This window comes from Lissotriton vulgaris, chromosome 4_2, assembly GCF_964263255.1.
Source record: "Lissotriton vulgaris chromosome 4_2, aLisVul1.2, whole genome shotgun sequence".
NCBI lineage: Eukaryota > Metazoa > Chordata > Amphibia > Caudata > Salamandridae > Lissotriton > Lissotriton vulgaris.
In genome coordinates, this window is record NC_141692.1 from 16962906 (window position 1) to 16988104 (window position 25199).

Here is a 25199-nt window from a genome sequence, read left to right on the forward strand (position 1 = left end):
GTCGCGTAAGTCAGCGTGCTTCCGGCGCTTACGCATGCGACTAGTCTACCAATCCTCACGCATTAGGCGTGAGCATGCCGAACCTCACGCATTAGGCGTGAGCATGCCAAACCTCACGCATTAGGCGGAACAACAGCAGACAGCAGCTAAAGGGGTGGCGAACTGCGCAGACCTACTAACATGGATGCAAATGAGAGGCACAAGCAGGTTTAAAGCACATCAACCACCAACGCCCTCCCAAGGAAGATCGATGCACTTTGCCACATGGGTAACCCCGAATGCTGAGTGGGGCGGGCCCTAGACCACAAGCCACCCTAGCCCTGACAACCCCTCACCCTCACTCACCCTCAACCCCTCACCCTCAATCCCTCACCCTCACCCACACTCACCCACACTCACCCACCCTCACTCACACTCACCCTCACTCACACTCACACTCACCCACCCTCACTCACCCTCACCCTCACTCACCCTCACCCTCACTCACCCTCAACCCCTCACCCTCACTCACCCTCAACCCCTCACCCACCCTCAACCCCTCACCCTCACTCACCCTCAACCCCTCACCCTCAACCCCTCACTCACCCTCACTCACCCTCACCCTCAACCCCTCAGCCTCACCCTCACTCACCCTCAACCCCTCACCCTCACTCACCCTCACTCACCCTCAACCTCATGCTAAAGATTTACAAAAAAAACCATAAACAATTCTAAAAGCACTAACTCTAATGCTGCGAGACCTATTGCATTTCTAATGCTTGTTTTAGGACTCATTGTTCTAAGCCTATACAACATACCTCCTGCAAACTAATTTACATTTGTTGCCCATTTCCTCTTCTCCCATGCCCCTCCTCAGGCTTCCTCCACTTCTCCTGTTCTCTCCTCAACATCAGTGAGTGGATGATGTTGGTCCTGGAAGAAAGTCATTTGCAATCCTTGTTGATCTACTCCTTGGCCTCAGAGATGAAACGTATAACTGATGGTAGGGTAAGAGGTGTGTTGAATGGTCCTATCTCTGGCAGAAAAGTTGGTGGTTTGTGGTAATGTCATCTCCTGACATCTTTTTCCCCTTGCCTTACACCTTCCAGTGGCTTATCATCAAGTTGGAGCTTGTGCAGTACTTCATCAGTCTGAGCACAGAGAGCAATGAACCAGCAGGAAATCATTGATTTCCAAATTGTAGGCCTAACTTTAGAACATTATTGTTTCATTGCCCGAATCGTTCGCTATTCTAAGGTTGCTAGAATGTCTCCTTTGGGTCGTAACCATTTGTTATTAGTGATGCCTTACTTTTTAAAGCCTGTTTTTGTGTTTGTTCAAATCTTGCACTCTTGACACATATTTAGGACCCAATTTGTGTTGCTCTTGCACCAGGCAACATTAAACAAGAGTGATGCAAACCTCAGATTTATGAAGCCACGCAAGGCCACTTTGTGTGGCTCCAAAAATCTGAAGAAACCAACGCAGCGCAAATCACTAGCTTTGTCATGGGCCTCATTTGGGTGTCTTGTGCAGCTCCCATGAATATTGAGGCTTGTAAACCTGGGAATGCGCCATAAAGATGCACCTGCCCAAGAAAGGTGTAAGGACTAGAAATATATTCATTTCTCCTTGTTACTTCCTCTTGCTATGCAGCACAAATAGAAAGCGAAAATACCTCTCAGGGTGTTTTTTTCTGCAGGAAGGTGTCTCTTCCTGCACAAAAGCAATCGAGCACGGAACAATGGTAACCCTTGCACCATTGTGGACCAGCACAGGGAAAGAAGTCAGTAATGCACCATATGCCTTAAACACAGCGCATTCCTGCCCTTTCCCAGTGACGCAGCCCAGCAAGGTGACTCGCAGAGCTACACTTCGAGACTATTTCATAAAAATTCCCCATAATGCCAACCAGTATGGATGATATGCGACTCACCATAGCCCTTGATGTCTTATGTAATTTTTCCTATACATTAATATTCACACATATGATTTATTGCCTCTAAATAATATATGTGTTTGATGTAAAGAGCTGTGACACACTACTTTGGGATGAACTGCATTATAAAATAATTAAATACCTGTGAAGGAGGGGTTATCAAGAGGTGTGGGCACCGCTGGAGGTAGGGTGAGGGATGCATGGAGAAGAAGGTCATTGGGGGACCACCAACACAGATTTCCACATTGGTAACCACCAGAGCTGAAACAGCCCTGGGGTTAGGATCACTTTGGGGCGATGTCGATTTAGGGGTGTGACGAGGTTGTAAGTTTTGAGGATGCAGCCTGTTGACCGGATGACCTCTGACGTCCCAAAGGAGGCTTCCAGCAACAGCTTCCTACTATGGTGTTACTGCTAGGCTGCCCAGGATGATATGTTTTTGGCGAGGATCACACAGTTGCTCTGATGACCTTATATTTGTTTCCTTGAATTGTTGTAACCCTAGGCCTAGTTACACCTGTACATTTAGGTGCTGAGGTTTAACATATGCTCTCCTGCCGTGCTTAGAGCTAAATGAAAAAAAGTGCAAAGAAATCATCTTTGTGGGTCTTTATTTAACAAATACAAGTGCCACATAGCCTTTATTGAGACATGTGCAAGGCAACAACAGCTTAGTACAAGGTACCCTTTGTTTACATTTAATAAACAACACAACATGATAGCTGGAATGTAATAATTTTTAAGTACCTATGGAAGCATAAAGTGACTAACTAGCTTAAGTGTATTGAAGAACACTGAGGACACAGATATGACAATTGTAGTAAGTGAAGTAGGTACTATTTCTTCATTAGTAATATTGGAACTGGTAATGTTGCCTTTTCTTGAAATCACAGACAGCAGGAGAAGTGCAGGTGGACTGGAAGCAGACCCTTCTGTGACATTGGTTACAGCATCTAGGAAGAAGTAAACAGAAGAGGCTGTCATGATGGTTTAAGAGACAATAAATACACTTATTACTGATGCCTAAAACAACCCTTTCTATTAAAGCATGATGCCGACAAGGGTGTCATAATTTGAGGGTACCAATAGAACCCCATATTAGGACCCACCTCCCTTACCAGAAGATAGGGGTGAGGATGTCACACCAGACAACAGCCTTAGCATTCTAACAAAGGTACCCAGGGGCAAAGTGTAGTTCTGTACATGAAGGACAAGGCTGTCAGGGCCCTTATGGAAGCAGTGGGTGTGGCAAACACTGAAAGGTCAAAATAACTTTTTTATCTCCAGTCCTGGGAGAGTTTAGGGAAAGTTATATAATCCCCAAGTATTTTTATAATAGTGATCTTTAATCGTAGAAAGTGCTGCCCTGAGGCTCAGCTCAAGATAAGGAACTAGTGAACTAATTTATGAGAGGCCTGTAGCATCACTTTTTGAGATGCTGATGTTACGGTGTCACTAGCCTCTCAATCATATCTATGAGGTCACTGTGCTGCCCTACTCTGCACCAGGGAGGTGTTCCTGGCATTGCAGTGGATTTTCCCCTGCATCACCCACGAATTTTTATACTGACCCAGATTTACTTATTTACGTAACCTGGGACAGCGCCCAAACATTACGCCTCCCTGGAGCAGGCATAACAAGGAAAAATATCTTTCTGCAGCATATATGGAAAGAGAAAACCCCCTCACTGGATTGAAGGAGCCCCTTCCTGCCACGTCTAGCTTCTTTCTGATCTCCACAGTAACAAACGGAAGGTCAGGTGTGCCCTGGGACTGAGAGGTCACTTAAGAGAGAGAGTGACCTTTGTCTCTGAAAACAACCAGTGAGGCTCAGTATTTATCATGAAATATAGTGCCTCGCCTTTTTCTAGTCCATGTGAGTGCTATCCCAGGAAGTGCAGCTCAGATCACAATGAATGCGCTAAATCTAATGGGGCTCTCTTCTTTCCAGAGCAACTTTACAGGAGCTAAAGACCTCACTGCGTGGGATGGGTGAACCCCTACTGAAGGGAGAGAGCTGGGTGTTGTACACATCTATAGTCCAAATGAACAAGTTACTTACCTTCGTTAATGCTTTTTCTGGTAGATACAATATCTGCCTGTGGATTCTCCCCCTTGTGAATATCCCCTTGCGTCAGCAACATTCAGAAATTTTTTTGGTAGCTTCGCGCCAATGTGGACGATGTCATTGAGGCATGGCATCTCATGAGACTCCGCTGACGTCACCGACACCATAATAGGCCCACGCCGGGGTGATGACATCAGTTCCGCCCTTTTTTCCGTGCCTTCGAGGCACACGGACGGACTGATGACAGTAGATATATACACAGTACACAAATGTCAAGATAACACACACAGTGTGAAGCAAATGCAAGAATGCAATTGAAATAAAACATTTCCTTGACAATAAAAAAAATTACATTACAATAAACTCAGGCATAGAAGAGTGAACAACGGGGAGGCCGGCAGGTCAGTGAGGAATCCACAGGCAGATATTGTATCTACCAGAAAAAGCGTTACCGAAGGACAGTGCACGCAAAATGGCCCTCCCTCCTCACTTCGGTATCCAAGCAGTAATGCTTCGCGAAAGTTTGGAGGGAGGCCCAAGTCACCGCTCTACAAATGTCCTCAACAGGCACACCCCTAGACAAAGCAGATGTAGAAGACTTTGCTCTAGTAGAATGAGCTCCTATACCTTCTGGAGGCTCCTGACCCGCCAAGGCGTAGCAGATCTTAATGCAGAGGATAATCCATCTCGAGAGCGTGCGCTTGTGCACCGCCTTCCCCTTCTTGCAGCCAGCAAATCCAACAAACAGCTGGTCATCCAACCTGATCTCACTTGTCCTGTCCAGGTAAAAGCTCACCGCCCTCTTAGGGTCCAAGCGGTGAAGTCTCTCCTCCTCCTTGGAAGGTTGAGGGGGAGGATAAAAGGTAGGGAGGGTAACTGACTGCCCCAGATGGAAAGGAGTTACCACTTTACGCAGAAAAGCAGCCCTGGTTTTGAGAACCATTCTTTCAGCATGAATAGATACAAATGGGGGCTTTGAACTAAGAGCTTGAAGCTCACTTACCCTCCTTGCCGAGGTAATTGCCACTAAAAAAGACAAAAGTCTTAAGGGACATTTGTGTAAACGTTGAAAAGGCGAACCCATCAAGAACGTAGGAACAAGGTTCAAGTCCCATTGAGGTACAATAAAAGGAGAAGGAGGAAATTTATTGGTAAGGCCCTTAATGAAACGTAATACAATAGGAGATTTAAATAAAGAGGGCTGGTCCGGCAAACAAAGGAAAGCCGATAAGGCCGACAAATATCTTTTGATAGTTGCCACCGCAAAACCCTGCTGGGCTAAAGAAAGTGCAAATTGAAGTATATTGGACAAACGAGCCCTTAAAGGGTCAACGGACTTCTCCCCACACCTGGCAACAAATTTAGACTATAAGAATAAATGGACTTGGTGGAGTCACGCCTGGCCGATAAGATGACTTCTACCACATCGTGCGGGAGAGAAAAGGAAATCAGGTTTCCCGCTCAATCTCCAGGCATGAAGGTGAAGGTCTGGAGGTGGGGGTGTAGAGCCTGCCCCTCATTCTGAGAGAGGAGATATGCCCTGTGAGGGAGACGGCGCGGCGGGCACGAGGAGAGGTGGAGAAGAGCTGTGTACCACACCCTTCTTGGCCAATCCGGGGCGATCAATATAAGTTGGGCCCGTTCTTGGCGAATCTTCCTCAGAACCCGAGGAATCAAGGGTATGGGAGGAAACGCGTAAAGGAGTTGCGCGTCCCAACTCAACTGAAATGCGTCCCCCATGGCTCCCTGCATCGGAAACTGGAGGCTGCAAAATGACGGGCAGTGAGCATTCTTGAGAGTGGCTAACAGGTCCACCTGAGGAGTCCCCCAAGTCCGAAAGACACGACAAACTATCTCTGGATGAAGCCTCCACTCGTGGTCGGCGGAGAACTGCTGACTTAGACTGTCTGCACGAACGTTCAGCACTCCGGCCAGATGATTTGCCATCAGACAAATCTGATGGTCCTGAACCCAGAACCAGAGACCCAGAGCCTCTCTGCAGTGACACTGCGACCCCACTCCTCCCTGCTTGTTGACATACCACATTGCAGTTGTGTTGTCCGTCAGGACTTGAACCGACTGACCGTGAAGGGAAGGGAGGAAGGCCATGTGTGCAAGACGTATCACCTGCAATTCTAGAAGGTTGATATGAAGCAACCTTTCCTCTGGAGACCAAAGACCTTTCACCTCCAGATCCTCCAGATGAGCACCCCACCCTAGAGTGGATAATCCGATATCACTGTGGCCACCGGAGGAGGTAGTTGAAAAGGCTTTCCTTGTGACAGATTGCCTTCCACGCTCCACCAAGACAGATCCGCTGCAGTTTCTTTCGAGGTCCTCACTGACTCCCTGAGATCTCCACTGTGCTGATACCACTGCCTGCAGAGGCATCACTGGAGTGCCCTCATGTGCCAGCGTACATGGTTGACCAACAGAATGCAAGAAGCCATCAGACCGAGCAGGCAAAGGACCTTCAGGACTGGAACGACCGCTCCATTGTAAAATATAGGAATCATTTCCTGTATGTCGCGAAACCTTTGAGGAGGAGGGAATGCACGATACACAGTAGTGTCCTGTACCGCACCTATGAACAGGTTGCGCTGGGAGGGCACAAGGTGAGATTTGAGTACATTTATCGAAAAACCCAACCTGTGCAACAACTGAGTTGTCTCTTGCAGATGATGGCGCACTATCTCTGGAGATTCGGCTTTGATAAGCCAATCATCTAGATACGGGAGTACTGGTATCCCCGATCTTCTGAGATAGGCAGCCACCACAGCCATCACCTTGGTGAAGACTCGAGGCGCAGTTGTAAGACCAAACGGAAGGACCGCAAACTGGTAGTGTTGCTACCCAACCGTGAAACGGAGATACTTCCTGTGCGACTTCAGTATGGGACTATGAAAATATGCATCCTGTAAATCGATCAACACCATCCAGTCTTCTTCCAGCAGCGCTTGAAGAACCTGCGCAAGGGTGAGCTACTTGAAATTCTCCTGCTTTAGGTAGAGATTCCAAATCCTGAGATCGAAGATAGGACGAAGTCTGTCATCCTTCTTGGGGATCAGAAAATACCGGGAGTAGCATCCCTGACCCCTCTCCTGCTCCGGAACCACCTCTATCGTACCTTTTCTGAACAGTGCCATGACTTCTTCCTGTAGGAGTAACGAGTGGTCCTCCGAAAAATAACCCTAGCAAGGAGGGTAATTAAGGGAAATTCCTGAAAGGGAAGAGCATACCCATTTTCCACGAGATTGAGAACCCAAAGATCCGATGTAATCAATTCCCAATCTCGTAGAAAATGGGTAAACTGGCCCCCAACTTGGCCCACATGATCCTGAATGGTGGATCTATGGCTGCTTTGCTGCGGTGGCTGGGGGCTGGGAAGGGGAAGAGGAGGAGGAGGAGGCTTGGCGACCTCTAGGACGAGCTCTCTGTCTGCCCCTGTATGACTTGTGCAGCGTATTCTGCTGCTGCTGAAGCTGCTGCTGCGATTGTTTATAGGCCCGAAAGGAAGATCTGCCAAATCCTCTGAATCGTTTTCCAAATGAGCCCCTGTCTGAAGGCCCAAAGACTTTGCTGTCGCTCTGCTGTCCTTAAACCGCTCTTAAGCCTATTTACCAAACAATCCTGACCCATCAAAGGGCAAATCCATCAAAGCAGACTGAACATCCACAGAGAATTCTGAAGATTTCAACCACACGGCTCTCCTTGTGGCCACTGATGAACTCATCACTCTCGCCACCGAATCAGCCGTGTCCAGCCCACTCTGGATTACCTGCCTTGCCGCAGCCTGAGTGTCAGAAATAACTTCCTGAAAATCCTTTCTATCGTTCTCAGGGATTTTAGGCACCAAGTGCTGGACGGAATCCATCAAAGCATGGATGTATCTACCCATCAGGCAAGTAGTATTTGAAGACTTTAGCGCCATGCTGGCAGATGAAAAGATTTTCTTTGCTGCCTGGTCTTGTTTCCTTGCCTCCTTTTCCCCAGGAACCTGTGGAAAAGCTCCTGTTGACTTCTTTGAGCAGGCTGCCTGCACAACCAAATTCTCCGGCAGGGGGTACATTGACAAAAAATCCAGGTCACCAGGTGCCACCCTATACCTCCTCGTAGCAGCCCTTGAAACAGCAGCAGCTGTCAGATGTTTCTTAGAAATTTCATAAATGGGTTCAGCCAAAGGGTCATTAAATAGAAGCATTGGTTCAATAACGGAGGAAGGCCAATGAAGGACCTCAGTAAGAATGTTTGACTTGTATTCAGCGGTAGGCAGAGTAATATTTAACAAGTCTGCAGCCTTCTTAATTACACAACGTGATAAGGTGTCACATCCTTGGAAGACACATCTGACACAGAGGCCAAATCCAACTCAAGGAGACAGTTCAAGACCACTGGCCTCTCCCAGTTCATCAAAAGGATCCTCCGAATCCTGTAACTCTCCTTCCTCCATGCCTGCATCCTGATACCTTTCTTCCTCCAGAAGCCATTGGGCCTCACGCCTCGACCTCTCCTTCATGAACGAAGTCGACGGAACCAGGACTCACTCCACTGGAGTTGGCGTCGAACCCGAAGTCGGGCGAGGCAGCTTAACCCGAGGCCGAACAGGATTCTGCATCAGAGTCGTGGGCACCGGCATTGATGGAATCGTAGTCAATGGATTTGGCGTTGAAGGCTTTGGCGTCGAAGGCCTTAGCAGCGCCGGAAAATGCCACTGCGGTGCTAGAGCCGGCATGAAAGGTGTTAGGCTCCTGCCCAACCCACACACTGCAGGAACGAGGCGTATCCAAACCACTTCCCCGACTCACCGGTCACTCACTAGATGGAACAGATGAGTAAACCGATGAACCAGAAAAGGGGGTGGAAATAAAGGCACCAAACCTTCCACCCCTGTAGAGCGTAGATCAAAATAACACCCTCCTCCTCGCTTCCGCACCTGCATAGACAGGGAAACAAAAAGATACACCACACAATAACTTTCAGTCCCCAATCCTACCTTTGTAACAAAAGACCATATCAGCAGTTCACCACACATGCACTTACCAGAAACAAATGCAGGGTTTGCTCCGAGGGGGTTTATCTTGCAAAAACAAGAGTAGTTATTCGGGTGTTTAGGTTTGGGCGTGAAGGGATTTCACAGGGTAAAAAACATGCCAAAATAACGTGCATGAACAAAAAACCCCTGTTTCTCAAAAAAGGGAAGTGAGGGGGATAACCTAGGGTGTTGAGAAACGATAACAACTCGTCTCTCGGAAAAATGACCGAAAGGCAATCTCAGCCGGGATACGGCTCAAACGTCATATCCGCCCATAACGAGGCGGATCGGTTACCACAAGACTTGTATACAACGTGAACGCCTAGCGTCCGTTACTTTTAGGTCTTACAACGTCTCGGGTACAAAAGAAAAAAGACACCAAATAGTGTCTGACAAACAGGAGCCCCTGGATGTCGTTGGTGAATCTCTAACAAGAGACGGGGAAAACAAAAACAAGTAAACTAACTAACTAACTACAGGGACACGGGAAGGGGAAACTAGGGAACAGGAGGGAGGAAACAAGTAGGTAACCACAGCGGGACTCAGGGCAAGGGGTAGGAAAAAAAAAGGCAATACTCCAACGATTCTCACGAGCCCGTGAGAATCAGCAACAACCAACAGCTTCACAGGAACCAACATAGCGGGAACCCACAGGTTAGCAATAACAAGCAACAACACTATGATAGGACTCCCTTTTATACAGCTGGCGTGTCATGTGACGGCAAAGATATGGTCATCAAAAGAGGACTGGGGACCGAATCCTAACAAAAGGCATAAAGGGCGCAGGAGCATAAGCCTGGGGGACACCCAGGTTATACGCCAAAGGACCCGTGGGACCAACCGGTGCACCAGAGGGGGACATTGCCCTGGAGTAAACTCCAAACATGGCATTCAGGAACGGAGATGGATCTTGACCTGGAGCCGGAAAGGCTGGATAAGGGCCCCGAGGTTGCTCCCGAGGGAGCGGAGCCGTCTCAACGTCGATATCCTCCTCAGGTTGGTGCACCGTGGTCAACGGACCCACAGGCAACGGAACCTCGCCTTTTCCACCTTCCTCAACCTCGCCTTCATCCTCCTGACCAGAATGATGGGAAGGGTCCGGAGAAGGATTCGCCAGCTGCTTCAGTGCAAATCCGCACGCAAAGCCTCACCCTCGGAGTCCTGAGCTTCTGAAGCCGAAGCTACTGCTTCTTCACGAAGTAGCTTCAGCTGTGACTTCGGCCTCGAGTCCTTCCCTGAGCGAGACTCATGGCTCCTCTTCTTGTGCTTCTTCCTCGAAGACCTCGAAGCATGAGCTGAAGATGACTCCGAGTGGGACCTCGAAAGAGACTTCAACCTCGAACGCCGAGTTCGCGTCTTTGAACTCTTTTTCTCCTTCTTGCTCGTTAATTTTGCTGCAAGGAGTTTTGCTACTCTCTCAGGAAGACCCTTCTGAGTCATCTTCTTGCAAGAAGAACAGTCCTCGACGTCGTGGTCGGAGCTTAAACACCAAACACAGCACTCATGTGGATCGGTGATGGACTTCATCTTGCCACATTCTCCGCACGCTTTAAAGCCAGTGAAGTAGTGTGGCTCACTGGTTAGAGGCGGCAGACCCGAGAGCAGAGGACGGCCCGGGACCAGGGTTCGATTCCCGGCGCGGCAGGTTTCTGGACCAGGGTCAGCGGACTCGATAATTCTCTCGCCTCGGTGCCCACTCTGATCAGCGATCACACTCGGTAACTCTGGGCATTAGCTTGCCTCATCTTCACTAACGGCCCCACCAGACCGCCGGGGATGCCTGGTCTCACCCTGGAGATACCCATTAAGGGACCATCTCTCAGGGAAGCCAGGAAGGGTTTCGCAGCGGTCGAAGCGCCTTGGGACCCTACGGGTAAGTAGTGCGCTATAGAAATGCCAATACATACATACATACATACAGTCTTCTTCGAAGACATCCCGAGAGAAGACAAAGAAACACTAGAATAACCACAAAGTAACAAAGTTACTGAACAGCTACAGACGATCCCTTGCAAACTTTTAGTGTTGACGACGCAGAAAAAAGGGAACTGATGTCATCACCCCGGCGTGGGCCTATTATGGTGTCGGTGACTTCAGCAGTCGCGCGCGATGCCGTGCCTCTGTGGCGTTGTCCACATTGGCGCGAAGCTACAAAAAGAATTTCCTTATGTTGCTGACGCAAGGGGATATTCACAAGGTGAGGAATCTACTGGCAGATGTATCTATCAGAAAAAAGTTATTTGCTTTATATTTTGCATAGTATAGTGGTTATGTAGGGAAGATACAATTCTTGAGTAGTCTTCTGAAGATAAGTTGGTTATCAATGGATAAAATGTTTGGTGGTAGAGAGTTCCACAGTTTAGTTGCTTGAACATAGAAGGATGTGCCACCCTTGTTTTTTTTCTCGTACAGTGGGTTTTTAAGGCTAAGTGCCAGTCCAGAGTGGAGGTTCCTTTGTTGAATGTATTTAGTGATTTTATATCTGATAAAGAGCGGTCCTGTTCCATGAATTGCTTTGTGGGTGATATAATGCTGCTTGAATGTGGATCTTCTGGCAACCGGTAACCAATGCAGAACTTTCAAGGCAGGGGAGATGTGGACTTGTAGCTTTATATGTAAGAGTAGTCTGGCAGCAGAGTTCTAAATCTGTTGCAGTCTTTTCATAGTTCTTAAAGATAACAAGTGGTAGAGGCTATTGGCATAATCGAAATGGTAGCCAGGACATTGTGTGGGAATCTCAGGTAGGGGAGGATGTGTAGCATGGTTTTAGTAATAACGCTTGATCTTGCTAGTTTGTCCACTTGGGCATTTATTGATACCTTGGAGACCATGGTCATACCAAGGTTTTTTACTTCCTTAGATACTTTAGGCAGTGTTCCCAGATCATCAGGCATGGTGGTGAGTGGGCATAAATTTCCAATCACCACACATGAGTATTTCCATTTTAGAAGCAGACAATTTGAGATGGCTCTAAGTCATCCATTGATCCACTGCTCGGAGACAACTGGAAATTGGTGATGTTCGTATGTCCTATGGGCATTCCAGCTTAAGGAGTATTTGTGTGTCATCTGCATAGTTGAGGTGAAACTCATTGATCAATGCCGGTAATGACTTAATTGACAAGATGATAGACCCTTGAGGGACCCCTGCTTTTGTGAAGTGTGCTTTGGATGTGAAAGTGGGGTATGGATGACATTAGAGAAGTAGCGCAGCGACCCCGTTGCGGTCAACTGTGTTCCTAAGGTAATCCCAGATGGCAAGGAGGGCAGATTCTATGCCTCCTCTTGGATGGATTCCTGTTTAAAAGTCTGGAAGTATTATCTTCAATGCAGGAGACATCTGGGCGAATGCTGCTCTTTTTTATCAGTTTGCCCAGGAAAGGTCTATTTGTAATAGGTCTGTAGTTGTCAGGGTTCAGTGGGTCCAGGTTTATTTTCTGTAGCAAAGGGCTAATTCTTCTTACTGGAGTTACAGCAAAGATTGCTAGTACAATTTTCTTGAAGTTATGTGGTGGACCGGGGTAAGAAGGGCTGCTGGCAGGCATGCTTGCTTTGACCAGGTCAATACATTCATTGTGTGTTAATTTGTTGGAAGGAATAGGCTGGGTTAGAGTATTCCTGGATTATTTTGGAAAAGGGTTGGTGCTGATGTGTTTTCTTTGTTTTAAATATGAGTCCAATGTGTCAGCTTTGGCTGTGTAATGATTTGCCAGTTTGTCTGTAAAATCTTGAGTGATGGGATGAGCCCATTCTATGCAATTTGGTTTACAAAATTAATTTAGAATTTTTTAGAATTCTTTATTTGCACCTGTGACTGAGGCCCCGCCCACCTGAGGGAGAGAGGAATGGCGATTGAGGCTGAACGCAGAATGCCGATCAAAAAAACCTCTTTGAAGCGCGGTAAAGTTAATGAGCCCGATAGAGGAGCTGATAACGAGCACTCACTGACACCCCAAGGGGGCTGATTGGCATATGAATGCAGACGGATTCAGCACCATAATGGAGGTATAAGGCTGCGGCGAAAGGCGTTGAGATGCTGTGGGGAAGCAATTTCAGGCAAATGCTGAAAGTGGACGGCTGAGGACTAAGGAGCAAACCAGCAGTTAACAATGCGTCCGGTAAGAGGCTGCAAAATGTGGGAGGTGCGCTGCTCCCTATTGTTGTGCCTCGTGAAAGCCCGCTAGTCTTCTCAAATTGGAGTTACCCTGCTCTTTACTGAAGCCTACTCTTAGGTTTCCTCTTTCCTCCTTTTCATTTCAGTACCTGGCTTTTTTATTCCATCTTTTGCGCCTTGACGCCTTTGGGCAAAGTAGCGCTTGTATAAATCGCCTTTCAATTCAATTCACTACACAGATAAGTAGACTTTAAGTAGAGACTGTAGCCGGACAGTGTCAATTTGAAACCTCACAAAAGGGAAGGTGGAGACTCTCCTTAGTCTGCAAGTTGCAAAACAGTAAAGAAAAAGAAACGGAGGAGAAAATTGATAAAATTACAACTGCACAGCAAAATGGGAAGGCACCAAACACAGTCTAATGCAGTAGGCAGGGTAGAAGTGGCTGTGCTCTGCTGACAAGTTGGAAGAGGGACTGCTAGTCCCAGGGGGCACAAGCATCACTCGCACCTGTGCCAGTTTTGGAGGAGGACGCCCTTACGCCTATTTAGGTCTTTGCCTTCCCCGTAACGCAGTACGTGCTCGGGCACGTGCCAGGCGAAGCCCGGGCCATCGGCAGGCCCGTTGTTGCCCGGAGGTTACCGGACCGGGCCACCCCTCTAACGTCTTGCAGCTAGTACATTGAAGGACTCCACATTATCCCGTAACTACCTGCTGTGCTAACCTAATTTGTCTTGGGAAAATGCCTGGGCGTGATAGTCAGAGTAAGAAATTGACGACAGAGGGCTATGTAGCCAGGACACTAGACAAATGTATTACTAGGGCTACGTCTGTCTTGGAACATGAAATAATTTTGACTGAGCCTCGGCTCTCCCAAGACCTAGCTTTTGCAAAAAGATAGTCGTTGGGAGAACTGGGGAATGCCGTACACCAGAGCACACACTTCAAAGGACTGTCACTGAAGGGCCTGAGAGTGGATTGAGGAACCAGATAGCCCAGCAAATGGGGAAACTACCTTCAATTGGTGAGCTGCCACAACCCACAGCTTTGACTGATAACTCACCGATAACTCTTGAAATCAATCCAGTAGTATGCGGTTCTGAAGGCCCTAATATTCGGCATTTATGTGGGCGTCATGAAGGGGCTATACCCAAAAGGAAGCGAGGTGGCGTAGTAACGCGTGGTTGAAAGCCTAAGCTCCCAAAGCTCATTAACAATAATGTCTTTACTACACCGGCCACTAATGTTACAGATAGTTGGCAGATGACTCCACCAACAATAATTATTTCTGCAGGAGTAAATAATCCTTCTACACCAACTCCAGCGGAGGACTCATTTTTGATGAAATTGGGTGCTCTCTTACAGTCATCACTGCAGCCCCTTGAGGGGAGACTATCACTTAAAGAGCGGAGGTTGTCTAAAATTGAGGAGGCATCTATGGCCAGCATGGATTATATAAAGACTATTAAGGCAACTCCCGGTCATATTCGAGCAAGAAATGCCCCAGGGGGGCCTTTTTCTACAATCCCTACATTGCCTTCAAACTGTCCCCTAGCACTTGTGAATAGTTCAAACCATATACCCCTCGCTGACCCCTCAAACGGTCCTCTGACAACGGTCAGCAGTGGGAAAACCAAAATTGCACAACAGTTGGGAGGAGAAGAGAGGAGTACAACAGGTGGATTGTCAATTGCGAAACCTACCTTTGTTGAATCCAAATCGAACTTGCCAAACATTGAGTTACCCCCAGAAAGCGCACCATATGTAGTCGTCTTGACTGGGGTTCCTAAATTGGATCCCAATGGATTTGAATCATATATTGAATTAGAAAATAAATGAATCCATTGGTTGAACAATAATAGACCTTTACCAAGAAATGTACAATGCCAAATTTTATTTGCAAGAAGAGTGGGATGGGTGGGTCGTAGACCAAAAGATGTGGAGGGGGATTGTATTGTCATAAACTTTAAAGACACATGGGTGGATGAACATGTTTGTATAGGTTTTCCAAAAAAATGCCCAAACAATCCACCCCATCAACTTAAGTTATTTCTATTCCACCCCCATCCGTAGTTTAAACCATCAATATTATGGTCTTAATCGGAGACGGGTAGCTCACTTTGACACCGAGAGCTATAGAGAACAAAATGGAAGCAACAAGAAATTGTTGGGGTTTTCAGTAAGTAATAGATTTAGCGTACTTGACCCGGTGGATTGACTGCCATCTACTTCCTTATCTCCATTTGCAATGCACAAAGTGCAGAGGGTCTTAACTAAAGGAAGGTCCTTAGGGGGGAATAAACAAGACCCTGTAACAATTAAGGTAATAAGGCCTAGTGAACCCAGAAGAATGCCTATAGATGATTCTGAGGTAGAGGTGGGGAACCAGGTGTTAACTAATGTAATGCCAATTCCGCCTAGAGAAGTTATATTATCCCCTGAATTGTCATCCCATTCACGCATTGTTGACCTAGATCCACTGGACCCAGACTTATTGGAGAATGTAGTGCCAGAGGTTAAAGTCGGGAGTGATTCAGAATGTTTAAGCAGAGGCCTGACAATGTTCTCATGGAACATTGCAGGCCTTATGGCTAAAATGGTTTTGCCAAACTGGGGAGACTTCATTGACTCACACATGATTTGCCTCTTTCAAGAGACATGGGCCCTAAGACCCATACATAGGGTGGGTTTTGTGACATACTTTGAGCCTGCTGTGAAGGGCTCTAGAGGTAGACCATCGGTGGGTTTGTGCACATGGGTGGGGACCCACCTTGGATGTGTGGTAAAAAGAGTTAATACCCATTACCCAGATATAATCTGTATTCTCTTGACCATTAAAAAAGTAAAAACAACTGGCACTTATTAGTATCTATTCACGGCCAGTTCAGTACGGTGGTACTTCCCTGACCTTGGGTTCTTTGGCAAACCTCCTGAACTCATTCATGGGTAAAGTGGCTTTTTTGACTGGAGGTGATTCTAATTGCCACTACGAACCTCTCAGCGGACTTATGAAATCCATAACTGCAGATGAGGATGCAATTTGGTCAATCCCACACCCTTATACTTATGAGGTAAAAAGGTGGACTCCATTAGTGCTTCAAATGACGTCTCTTACACTTCTATAAGGGTATGTAATGGGCCATTCCCGAGCGACAGCCCTGGGCTCCCAACATTTGAAAGATTGGGACAGGAATCAGTAATTGATTACTTTTTAATTAGTGTAGAAATATGGTTCAACGTGGTAGATTTTAAGGTCGTGCAGCGCATTGAAAGCAACCACAACCCATTGACCATTAAGTTAGATCTACAAATACACAACACAGATCAAGGCTTTTTAACCCCCCCTTCTAGTGATCTTAGAATAACAAACGGAGGGAGGCGTAGTCGCTGGGGTACAATTATACAATCCCGGGACACAATGGCAAGAATGTATAATAGTATTATTCCCTTAATAGAAAAGGCAGCTAGCGTTGCTGAAAACATTTCTGATAGTAGTTTTGGGAATGATCTGGGAAAATCCACTCGTCCAACTAAATGTAACCCCGGTGGGGATAAAAACCCGTGCTTCAGCTGGAGTTGTGTGGAAGCGAACTCTCATATCATCCCTTAATGGTGGGTGATTCATTATGTATTAAGGCAGCAAGGGCTGATTTAAAAAAAAATCTTTTTATTGCAAAATCGGAATGGGAAACAGATAGATGGCAGTCCATAAAGTCTGCCCTAGACGGAAAAAATGCAAGGGCTTTCTGGAATTTGGTTCCTACAGGGAAGACAGAGGGTAAGACCACTATAGAACCAAATATCTGTGAGGAAGCCTGGCGTATATATTTAAAAAATCTTTATACCATATCATCCAAGGAACAAAGTGAGCTGCCGGTATGTCTTTTAACTGCAGACCACTCATGGTGTATACCACCGTGTACAGCGGCTGTGGTACAGTTAGCTTTAAAACATCTCCAATTGAACAAAGCCCAGGATAAAATAGGATCCCAGCAGACCTGTACAGATGCGAACAGGCAGTGTGGGATCCCTATTTACAACTGTTATTCAATGCAATTCTTCTGGGACTCCAAACCCTCTGTACCTGGGCCGGGGCCGAGATAATATCCATTTTTAAAAAAGGTTCACCTATGGACCAGGCCAACTATAGGCCAATCAGCCTCATCGATGTATCCCCAAAAATGTATCCAAGGGTACTATTACAACGATTGCAGGAATGGATTAGCGACCATGATATTTTGATCCCTTTACAAGCAGGCTTTAGGGACAAAACTTCCCATATAGACCAGTTATTCAGAATCCAGTTAATTTACTGGAAGCATGTTGTTTTGGAAGGAGGTAGCCTTTACCTAACCTGTGTGGACTTGAAATCAGCATTTGATATGGTCGACCGTAGCCCGCTGTGGAGTATTTTGCTGGCTATGGGGGCTCCACCATACTTATGCTTCCAGCTTAAACAACTTACAAAGGTACTTTTGCTAGAGTTAGGTATGGCAGGATTGGACAATTGATGGCCCGATTTTCTGTTGGGAAGGGGGTTAGGCAGGGTTGCGTGTTGGTGCCGACCCTCTTTTCCCTCTTCCTAAACGGGTTGATAGATGATTTACCTGCCACCAAGCATAAAGACTCCCCGAAATTGGCCCATACTAGGTTTCCCACATTAACTTTTGGGGATGATACCCTGCTGCTTTCAAAGTCAGCTATGGGTATGCAGCGAGTTTTAAATAAATATGCCCAGTTTTGTAAAAAACTGAATATTGTGGTCAATATTAATAAAACTAAATACATGGTTTTTAATGCTAATTCCATCAATTGCCCGCACCCAATGATGGAGGCGGGTCCCTTGGAAAGGGTGTCTATTTTTGATTATCTGGGTCTCTCACTGACTGAAAAAATGGGGTGGGGCCCCGTGATGGATAAGGCTAACTTAAAACTGATCCAGGCAGTTGGGGGAATTTTAAAAGTTCAAAAAAGCTGTGTTTTAAAAAATATACGCCCAGCATTGGAAACATGTAGGGTTCAAGCTAGGTCAGCCTCCCTCTATGGGGCGGAATTGTGGGGGCATAAGGCCCATAATGCCCTCACAGTAACTGGAAACAACTTTCTCAGACATATTCTGACCCTGCCCAAAAACACCCCGTTAGTTACGCTCAGGATGGATTTAAACATACTTTCTGTAGCGGACCTCCTCTCGATACGTCTGCTGCTTTACTGGTGGCGGTTGTGGAGTACCCCTGAGCTGTCTAGCTTCAGGGAAGAATTAAAAGTGGTGTTGGCCTCTCTAGGGGCGGGTAGTATACCCTGGCTCTCTTATGTAAAGCACTCTTTCAGGACAATTGGCATGGAAAATGTTTGGCTAAACCCTGAAGTATCCTGCCCAGCCATTTCTAAGAAATCCTTGGCAAATGCTCTAAAAGAGTATAAACTGACGAAAATCTTGCAGTCAGCAAACCCAACGAACCTTACGTACAGGTTTTTGATTTTAAGAGTTACTATAATTTTGAGGGGGTCCTGGATTCCATTCAACCTACTTTAGCAAAGAAGTTGTTCCTTCAATTTAGATTTGGAACCCTGCCGTTACATGCGATCACCCACAAATGCGCGGGAGTTCCCAATTATCTGTGCCCTGGGTGCCACGCAGAGGAAGAATCTTTAGTTCATGTTATGTTCTTCTGCCCAGCATATAAACAACCTAGGTCTAAATGGATCATTCAACTTTGTAGGAACCTGGGCATCAGGAATTATTTAGTTTTTTTTAGGATTTACAAACTGATACTGATCCAGTTTATGTGGTCGCGGTATCAAATTTCTTATTTGCTATGTGGTCAATCCGTAGGAATTTACTAAAATTAGAACAGCCTAAAGGTAACGAATAGTAATCCCCCTTCTGTCATATTTAGCCCCTTGATCTAACTACGGAGAATTCGATCAGGTGGGAGTCTTGTTGGTATGCATCTGGGGTTTCAGTGATGTGGGAGGTTAGTTTTAGAGTTATAGAGTTTTATGTATTTGTATAGCTAAATTATACTTTTAAACTATGTTTTATCAACTATGAAATCCCATAATGACGATTTTAAATTAATGGGATCATCGGCGTGCGGTTACGATGCCTGAACGTACAATTTAAACATTTCATGGAGCCACAATAGAAGGCTGAAATACCTTTTACTCACACATTTGTGTATCTGACTTGAGATTTACTGGATCTTCAAGAGGAGTCACCATATTGATTCTTCTCCTCACATGCGAATTAATTGAGAACATTGCACATACTCTTAAAAGCCCTGAAAAAGTCTCTAGAAAAGAGACGAAACGCATTGGTTATGGCTGTGTATGAGATGATGTTATCAAATTGAAGAATTTTCATACTCTAAATAATAAAGGAAGAAAAGTTTTGGAAAAAAGAACACCAACTACACTTGGATTATTTCTTATGTGCTTACTTTGAACAAGTGTTGAGATATAACGTTATACAAGAACTATTTTTCCGACTGTATTTATTAATTGTTAGTGTGCTGAGACCGTTCTTTGTTGTACCAGTGTGTGTAAGTTGTTACTTACAATTTGTGGGGAGTGGAGGGGGAAGCATTTCCAGGTCTCTTGCACCTATTTACCAAACAACACTAACGGTTAGGTAGATTGCGGGTTCTATTGGCCCCTGTGTCTGTTATCTTGTGTAAATTAATTGTATTCAATTATTTGCCCATCTGCCAGTGTTCATATGACATTTTTTTAATTGACCTTGAATCTGTACCAATAATTGTCGAAAAATGAATGTGCTTTTATGGCTATATCTAGCCGCAATAAAGTTTTGAAATGAAATGAGTTGTCAGTGTTTAGTGGGTCCAGGTTTGTTTTCTGTAGCAAAGGGCTAATTCTTACTGGAGTTACAGCAAAGATTGCTAGTACAATTTTCTTGAAGGTATGTGGTGGACTGGGGTCAGAATGGCTGCTGGCAGGCATGCTGGCTTTGACCAGGTCAATAAATTCATTGTGTGTTAATTTGTTGGAAGGAATAGGCTGGGTTAGCATATTCCTGGATAATTTTGGAATGGGTTGGTGCTGATGTGCTTTCTTTGTTTTAAATATGAGTCCAATGTGTTGGCTTTGGCTGTGTAATGATTTGCAAGTTTGTCTGTAAAATCTTGAGTGATGGGATGAGCCCATTCTATGCAATTTGGAATTTTTTTAGGATTCTTCATTTGCACATTTAGCATCCTGAATTCTCTCTGAGTAGTATATTTTCTTATGTTTCTGCAGGTGAAGTTTGTCTTGACTGGTGTTTGTTTTTATCCAAGTACGTTGTTGATTTCCAATTTGTTGTTTTATCTCAATTAGCTCTGTATTTCTCCAAGGTGCCTCCTATCTTTTGTTCTGTTTTGCCGTTTTTAGTGGTATCAGGATATTGAAAGCTTCCTGTAGCCAACCACATACAATTTGAATCTAATTTATTGTGTCTAGATGTGTACTGGATATCAGTTGTGTCTCTAAGTGTTCCAAATTGAGTTTGTTCCATGGGCTATAGGTATATGAATGTAGGGTGGATTTAGGTGTGTTGCTTAGTGTTCTTTTTTGTAGGAATGCAAGCAAGGGGTGGTTTGACCACATGAGTGAAGTCATTGTTTGAAAGGTAATTAGTTGTGTATTAGCAAAAACGACATCTAGGATGTGTGCAACAATGTGTGTGGGTTTGTGGACGATCTAAAGCAGGTTCAGTGGATCTAGTCATTTGCTGAATTTTTGGGATGGGGCTTTTTGGGTTTGCCAAACTAAATGTTCAGGTCACCAAGAATGCAGTGGAGTGTACATTTTGTGTGTTTGTGTTATTGTGATAGCAAGAAGAAGAGAGTGTTGGTCTATGAAAAGTTGGAAGTCTGAGTATAGCTTTGTTTGTGAAAAAAGGGGTCTGCTTGAAGTCATTAGATGAGGGAGTGTGTGTCGGGATGGAAAATGCTTAAATATGGTGTGATTTTGCTTTTGATTTGTGATGAGTGGATTGGTTAGTGTTATAGGAAGAGTGGTGTATTGTGTGGAAGTGATTGTTAAATGTGCAGTAACTGGGGTAGAAGGGTGTATAGTTGTGGTTTATGGGGATTTGTAGTTGGTGTTTTGATAATAAAGGGTAGACTGTGGTAAATGAGTGGAGTACATGTGCTGTGAGTGTGTTAATCTTGTTTTGGTCCATGGATAGGTTAGGGTGGGTGCTGGTGTAAGTACATTTGGGCAGCATATTTAGCCCTAGTCCCGACTTGTCTTGAAAAGGCTCAGTCATATGCCCTTGTCCTCTCTACCCTAAGCATTGATGCTCGGGCTGAGACACCCTGAACCCTGGCCTTAAATAGCCCTAGTTATCATGTTACCACCTTCGGTCAATGGAAACCCTAGTCCTAACCCTAACCAGTCAGAACACTAGCCGTAAGCTGTATGACCAATATGGAACCACCACAGCCCTAGTCTCAGCACTTGTGCCAGCAGCCAATAAGACATGAAACCCTAAGCCCTATGTCCAAGTAATACCCTAGTCCCAGCCCTTGTCCTTTGTCCTAACCCTAGTCCCAGCAAACAATCAGGTACAAAACCCAAAGCCCTATGTCCCATAGAAATCCCAAGCTTTGGAACCAATCAGCAATTCTAACCCTATCCATCAATCAGATCACTAACCCTAAGCCCTAAATCTAGGAGAAACTAAACTCGGAATGAAAATCCTCCGATTATCAACGAATACGAACACTAACCCTAATCCAATAGAAACATTAGATACAGCCTCCAATCAGTGCTCAGATGTATTGTCTGATTGCAGCTCATCTGAGGTGCATGTGACCTTTACACAGGTTTCTGGGCAGGGGGTTAGAAGCTGCTCCTCAATTAAAACAATCCTAGGAGACAGACAGGCTCAATTCACACCCTGGACGTCTGCAGGTAAGGGCCTAAAACGTTGACCTCTAACAATACTGATTGTCCAACTCTGAAACAAGCTCACTCAGCCAGTCAGTCAGCCTTCTTACCATCTCTTGTCTTTTGGGTCATAGCAGGAAACCTGTATCTCACAAAATGGAGGTGAATGTTTTTGGGTTCACCCAACAATATCTGAAAGGGCCTGGGCAGGTGTGAGAGGAGGGAGGCCTCAGGGTTGCTTGGCAGCTAGGGAGCCAATCAGCCAGCTCTGGCTTTCTGGGCAGGGGGCTGGAAGATGCTTCTCAATTCAGAATCGCATAGGAGTCCGACAGTTCCCGAATTTAGAAAGGGTAGTGTATGCCCTTCTCAGCACTTCTCCAATGCTCTTAAAGGGAGAGTACTGGCACTTCGCAGCACCAAACAGGTACTCTTAGACAAGGAGTAGCTGCACATCTATATCTCCATTTCAAGCAATGGTGAGGCATGCATTCCCCTTGGCCCCAGAAGGCATAGTACCACCCCCCCGTCCACCCTGCAGAAATGGAAAATAAAGTCAAGTGGGTGAGACAATGCTTTGGCAAGGGATAGCTAAAGGGGCAGGGCTCAAGAGGGCAGGTCTAGGTGGGTGAGAGGGGCAGTAGGACCTAGAAGATTTTCCCATCATCAGTTCTTGAATCTGGATGACACTTGCCTGAGTCATGAAAAACACATCCAGTTGCAACACGCCCAGTTAGCAGCTGTCCTCAACATAATGTGAGCTAAGCGTACTTTCTGACATCTGGCATGGGCAGCGTTGACAGTGAGTGACACCCATTTAGGAACCATCCACGGTTGGAATGGTACGCATGGGCCACTGGCCCAGTATTAAAAGATGGGTGCATGTACTTTTTTCTTTTTTGACATCCTGGACACGCTGCATGTATAGGGACACAGTTAGAAAGTTATACAGCTACCAACATCTTCCAAGGGTTCTTCCGTGGAACGCTTTTATCTTGTCCTAATACCCCCACTGCTATTAAGCCTCTTCCTGTCAGACCAGCCGGCAGAACTAGACGCTTGCTCCTCACATGCTCCGAAACTAGGTGGCATGACTCTGACAAACCTACTTTATGTTGAAGACCTAGTGCTGATCAGTAGAATTCCGATAGATCTCCAGCACTTTCTAGATGCCACCCTAATTTTTTCACATAGGAACGCCTTAAAAATAAATTTTCAAAAATCAATATTTATGGGTGTAAACCATCACAAGAAGTCAAATCATCGCTGGGACCTGGGTGGGAAATGTCTGGATCAAGTAACAACCTATAAGTACGTGGGCGTGCTATTAGACAAAAATAATTCTTTTAAGCCACAGTTAGAATCCTTAAAAAGGAAGGGAGTAATCATCTGCTTGGCATTAAAACCTCTGAAGAAACTGTTGCCGGACTTAACGCTCGACCCCTTTTTAAAAGTCCTGCGAGCGAAACTACAACCAACAGTTACTTATGGGACCGAATCCATGACTGGAAGAGACGCAGCTATCCTTGACTGTATAATTTCAACCTTCTATTGCACGATTTTACAACTCCCCAAACATGTTTCACCTGCTCAAATAAGACTGGAATTCGGCCTTCAAAAACAGGAAGTAAAATGGCAAGGTGCCTTTTTAAAGGGCAAGGTGCCTTTTTAAAGGGCAAGGTGCCTTTTTAAAAAGCAAGGTGCCTTTTTAAAGGGCAAGGTGCCTTTTTAAAGGGCTGGCATACAATCAGAACTGCTGACACAGGATCCCTGAACAATAAGCTTTGGCTTGAGCCGTCCCGTACTGGCAAGTTGCCTGCTAATGGCTACCTTCAGCAATCCTTGCAGGCTCTTGGTCTGACAGGCCTGGAACACTCCAATGGGCCATTGGGTTTTCAAAAAAATAGTAACAAAATCGACAAGGCTCATATCGGTCATAGAGGATAAGAATGTGGTATCCAAATGAGATCATGGCTGGATTGTGCTTAACAATTACAAAGTTCTCAAACCTCAGCCCAATCTTAGGGTCGGATCCAAGCTTGCGAACAAAGAAAAATTCCTAAGGTTACGGTTGGGAGTCGGTCTGATTTGCACGCTTTTGCCACTGTGGGAAGGAAGAGGGAGTGATCCGACCTGCCGATTGTGTGTGAAAGATACTGAGTCTCTGATCCACATTAGATGCATATGCAAGATGCCAGAGGACATTCAGAAAGCACTGTTAAAACCATTATTTAACCAGCATGGAGCATCACTGCCTGCAGGAAGGCAGTGATGCTGTGCTTTAATCCGACCTTAGTGCAGCTCAACTGTCGCCTTACAAAATTCTTCGATGTGACATTATTGAGACTGAAAAAACTAGCCGCCAACAGTTAAGACCTTTAACAGAGTGTTGCAGATCCTGTATTGGACCACTCGACTGGACAATTAAGAACGTTTACATAATTGACTTTATATAGGCCTGCAAGTCTGCGCCAGGGGTCATAACACAGTTGAAACAATTTTACGTCTTTTAATTACAAAACAAAATCATTTTTAACTTTGTACATTATTTTATATTGGTTTAACAATGCAATGTTTTTAAAAGAAACTTTTAATGCAACGGTTTTACTTAATTATGCATAATAAACTTACAATACATTACATTAGTCCTAATACCCCTTACCTTACAGTGCAGCCTTCACCACCAGGGCGCTAATGACCGCTGCCAGGGAGAGCAGGGTGTAGCTAATCCTCGCACTGGAAGCGCCATTGCACAGGTCAGACTTGCAGCAGGAAATAGTACCTGACCCGCCTGGCACAGAGGCGGATCCTTCCGTACAATCTCGAACACAGTCCTTGGAAACCACTGAAGCTGCAAGGAAAGGAAAGGATTACTCTGTAGGAACCCACTGCCTAAATGTCTTCACATTTTTATATTAGATCCTAACCTGATTATTTATAAAAACTACTTAGTCTCAATATCTCTAACGACTTCAATTCCTGGAGATGAGAAAAACAAACTATGGCGTTATATAAAAATATTTATCAATAAATAATATTTACTAGTACACAGCGCAGTTAATAAGTGTCATCAACCAAAATAAGTTACTCGTCACAGTTCTAAAATTATAAAATCTGCAAAAATATCTAGTTGTGGTGAGGAGTGTGATTGCAACCTCTGAAATACCACAGTTATGACTA

General features: G+C 45.4%; 1 protein-coding gene across 1 annotated transcript in view; it reads right to left on the reverse strand.

Annotated features, from left to right (window-relative positions):
- Positions 1-2512: 2512 nt before the first annotated feature.
- LOC147718148 (lymphocyte antigen 6E-like) overlaps positions 2513-25199 on the reverse strand; it is a 60365-nt gene continuing 37678 nt past the window's right edge. The window contains exons 3-4 of the mRNA XM_086919223.1: positions 24682-24870; positions 2513-2871 (exon numbers count right to left, since the gene is read on the reverse strand). Of these exons, the coding sequence (XP_086775349.1) occupies positions 24683-24870 (188 nt within the window). The 3' untranslated portion in view covers positions 2513-2871; position 24682. The remainder of the gene's footprint in view (positions 2872-24681; positions 24871-25199) is intronic.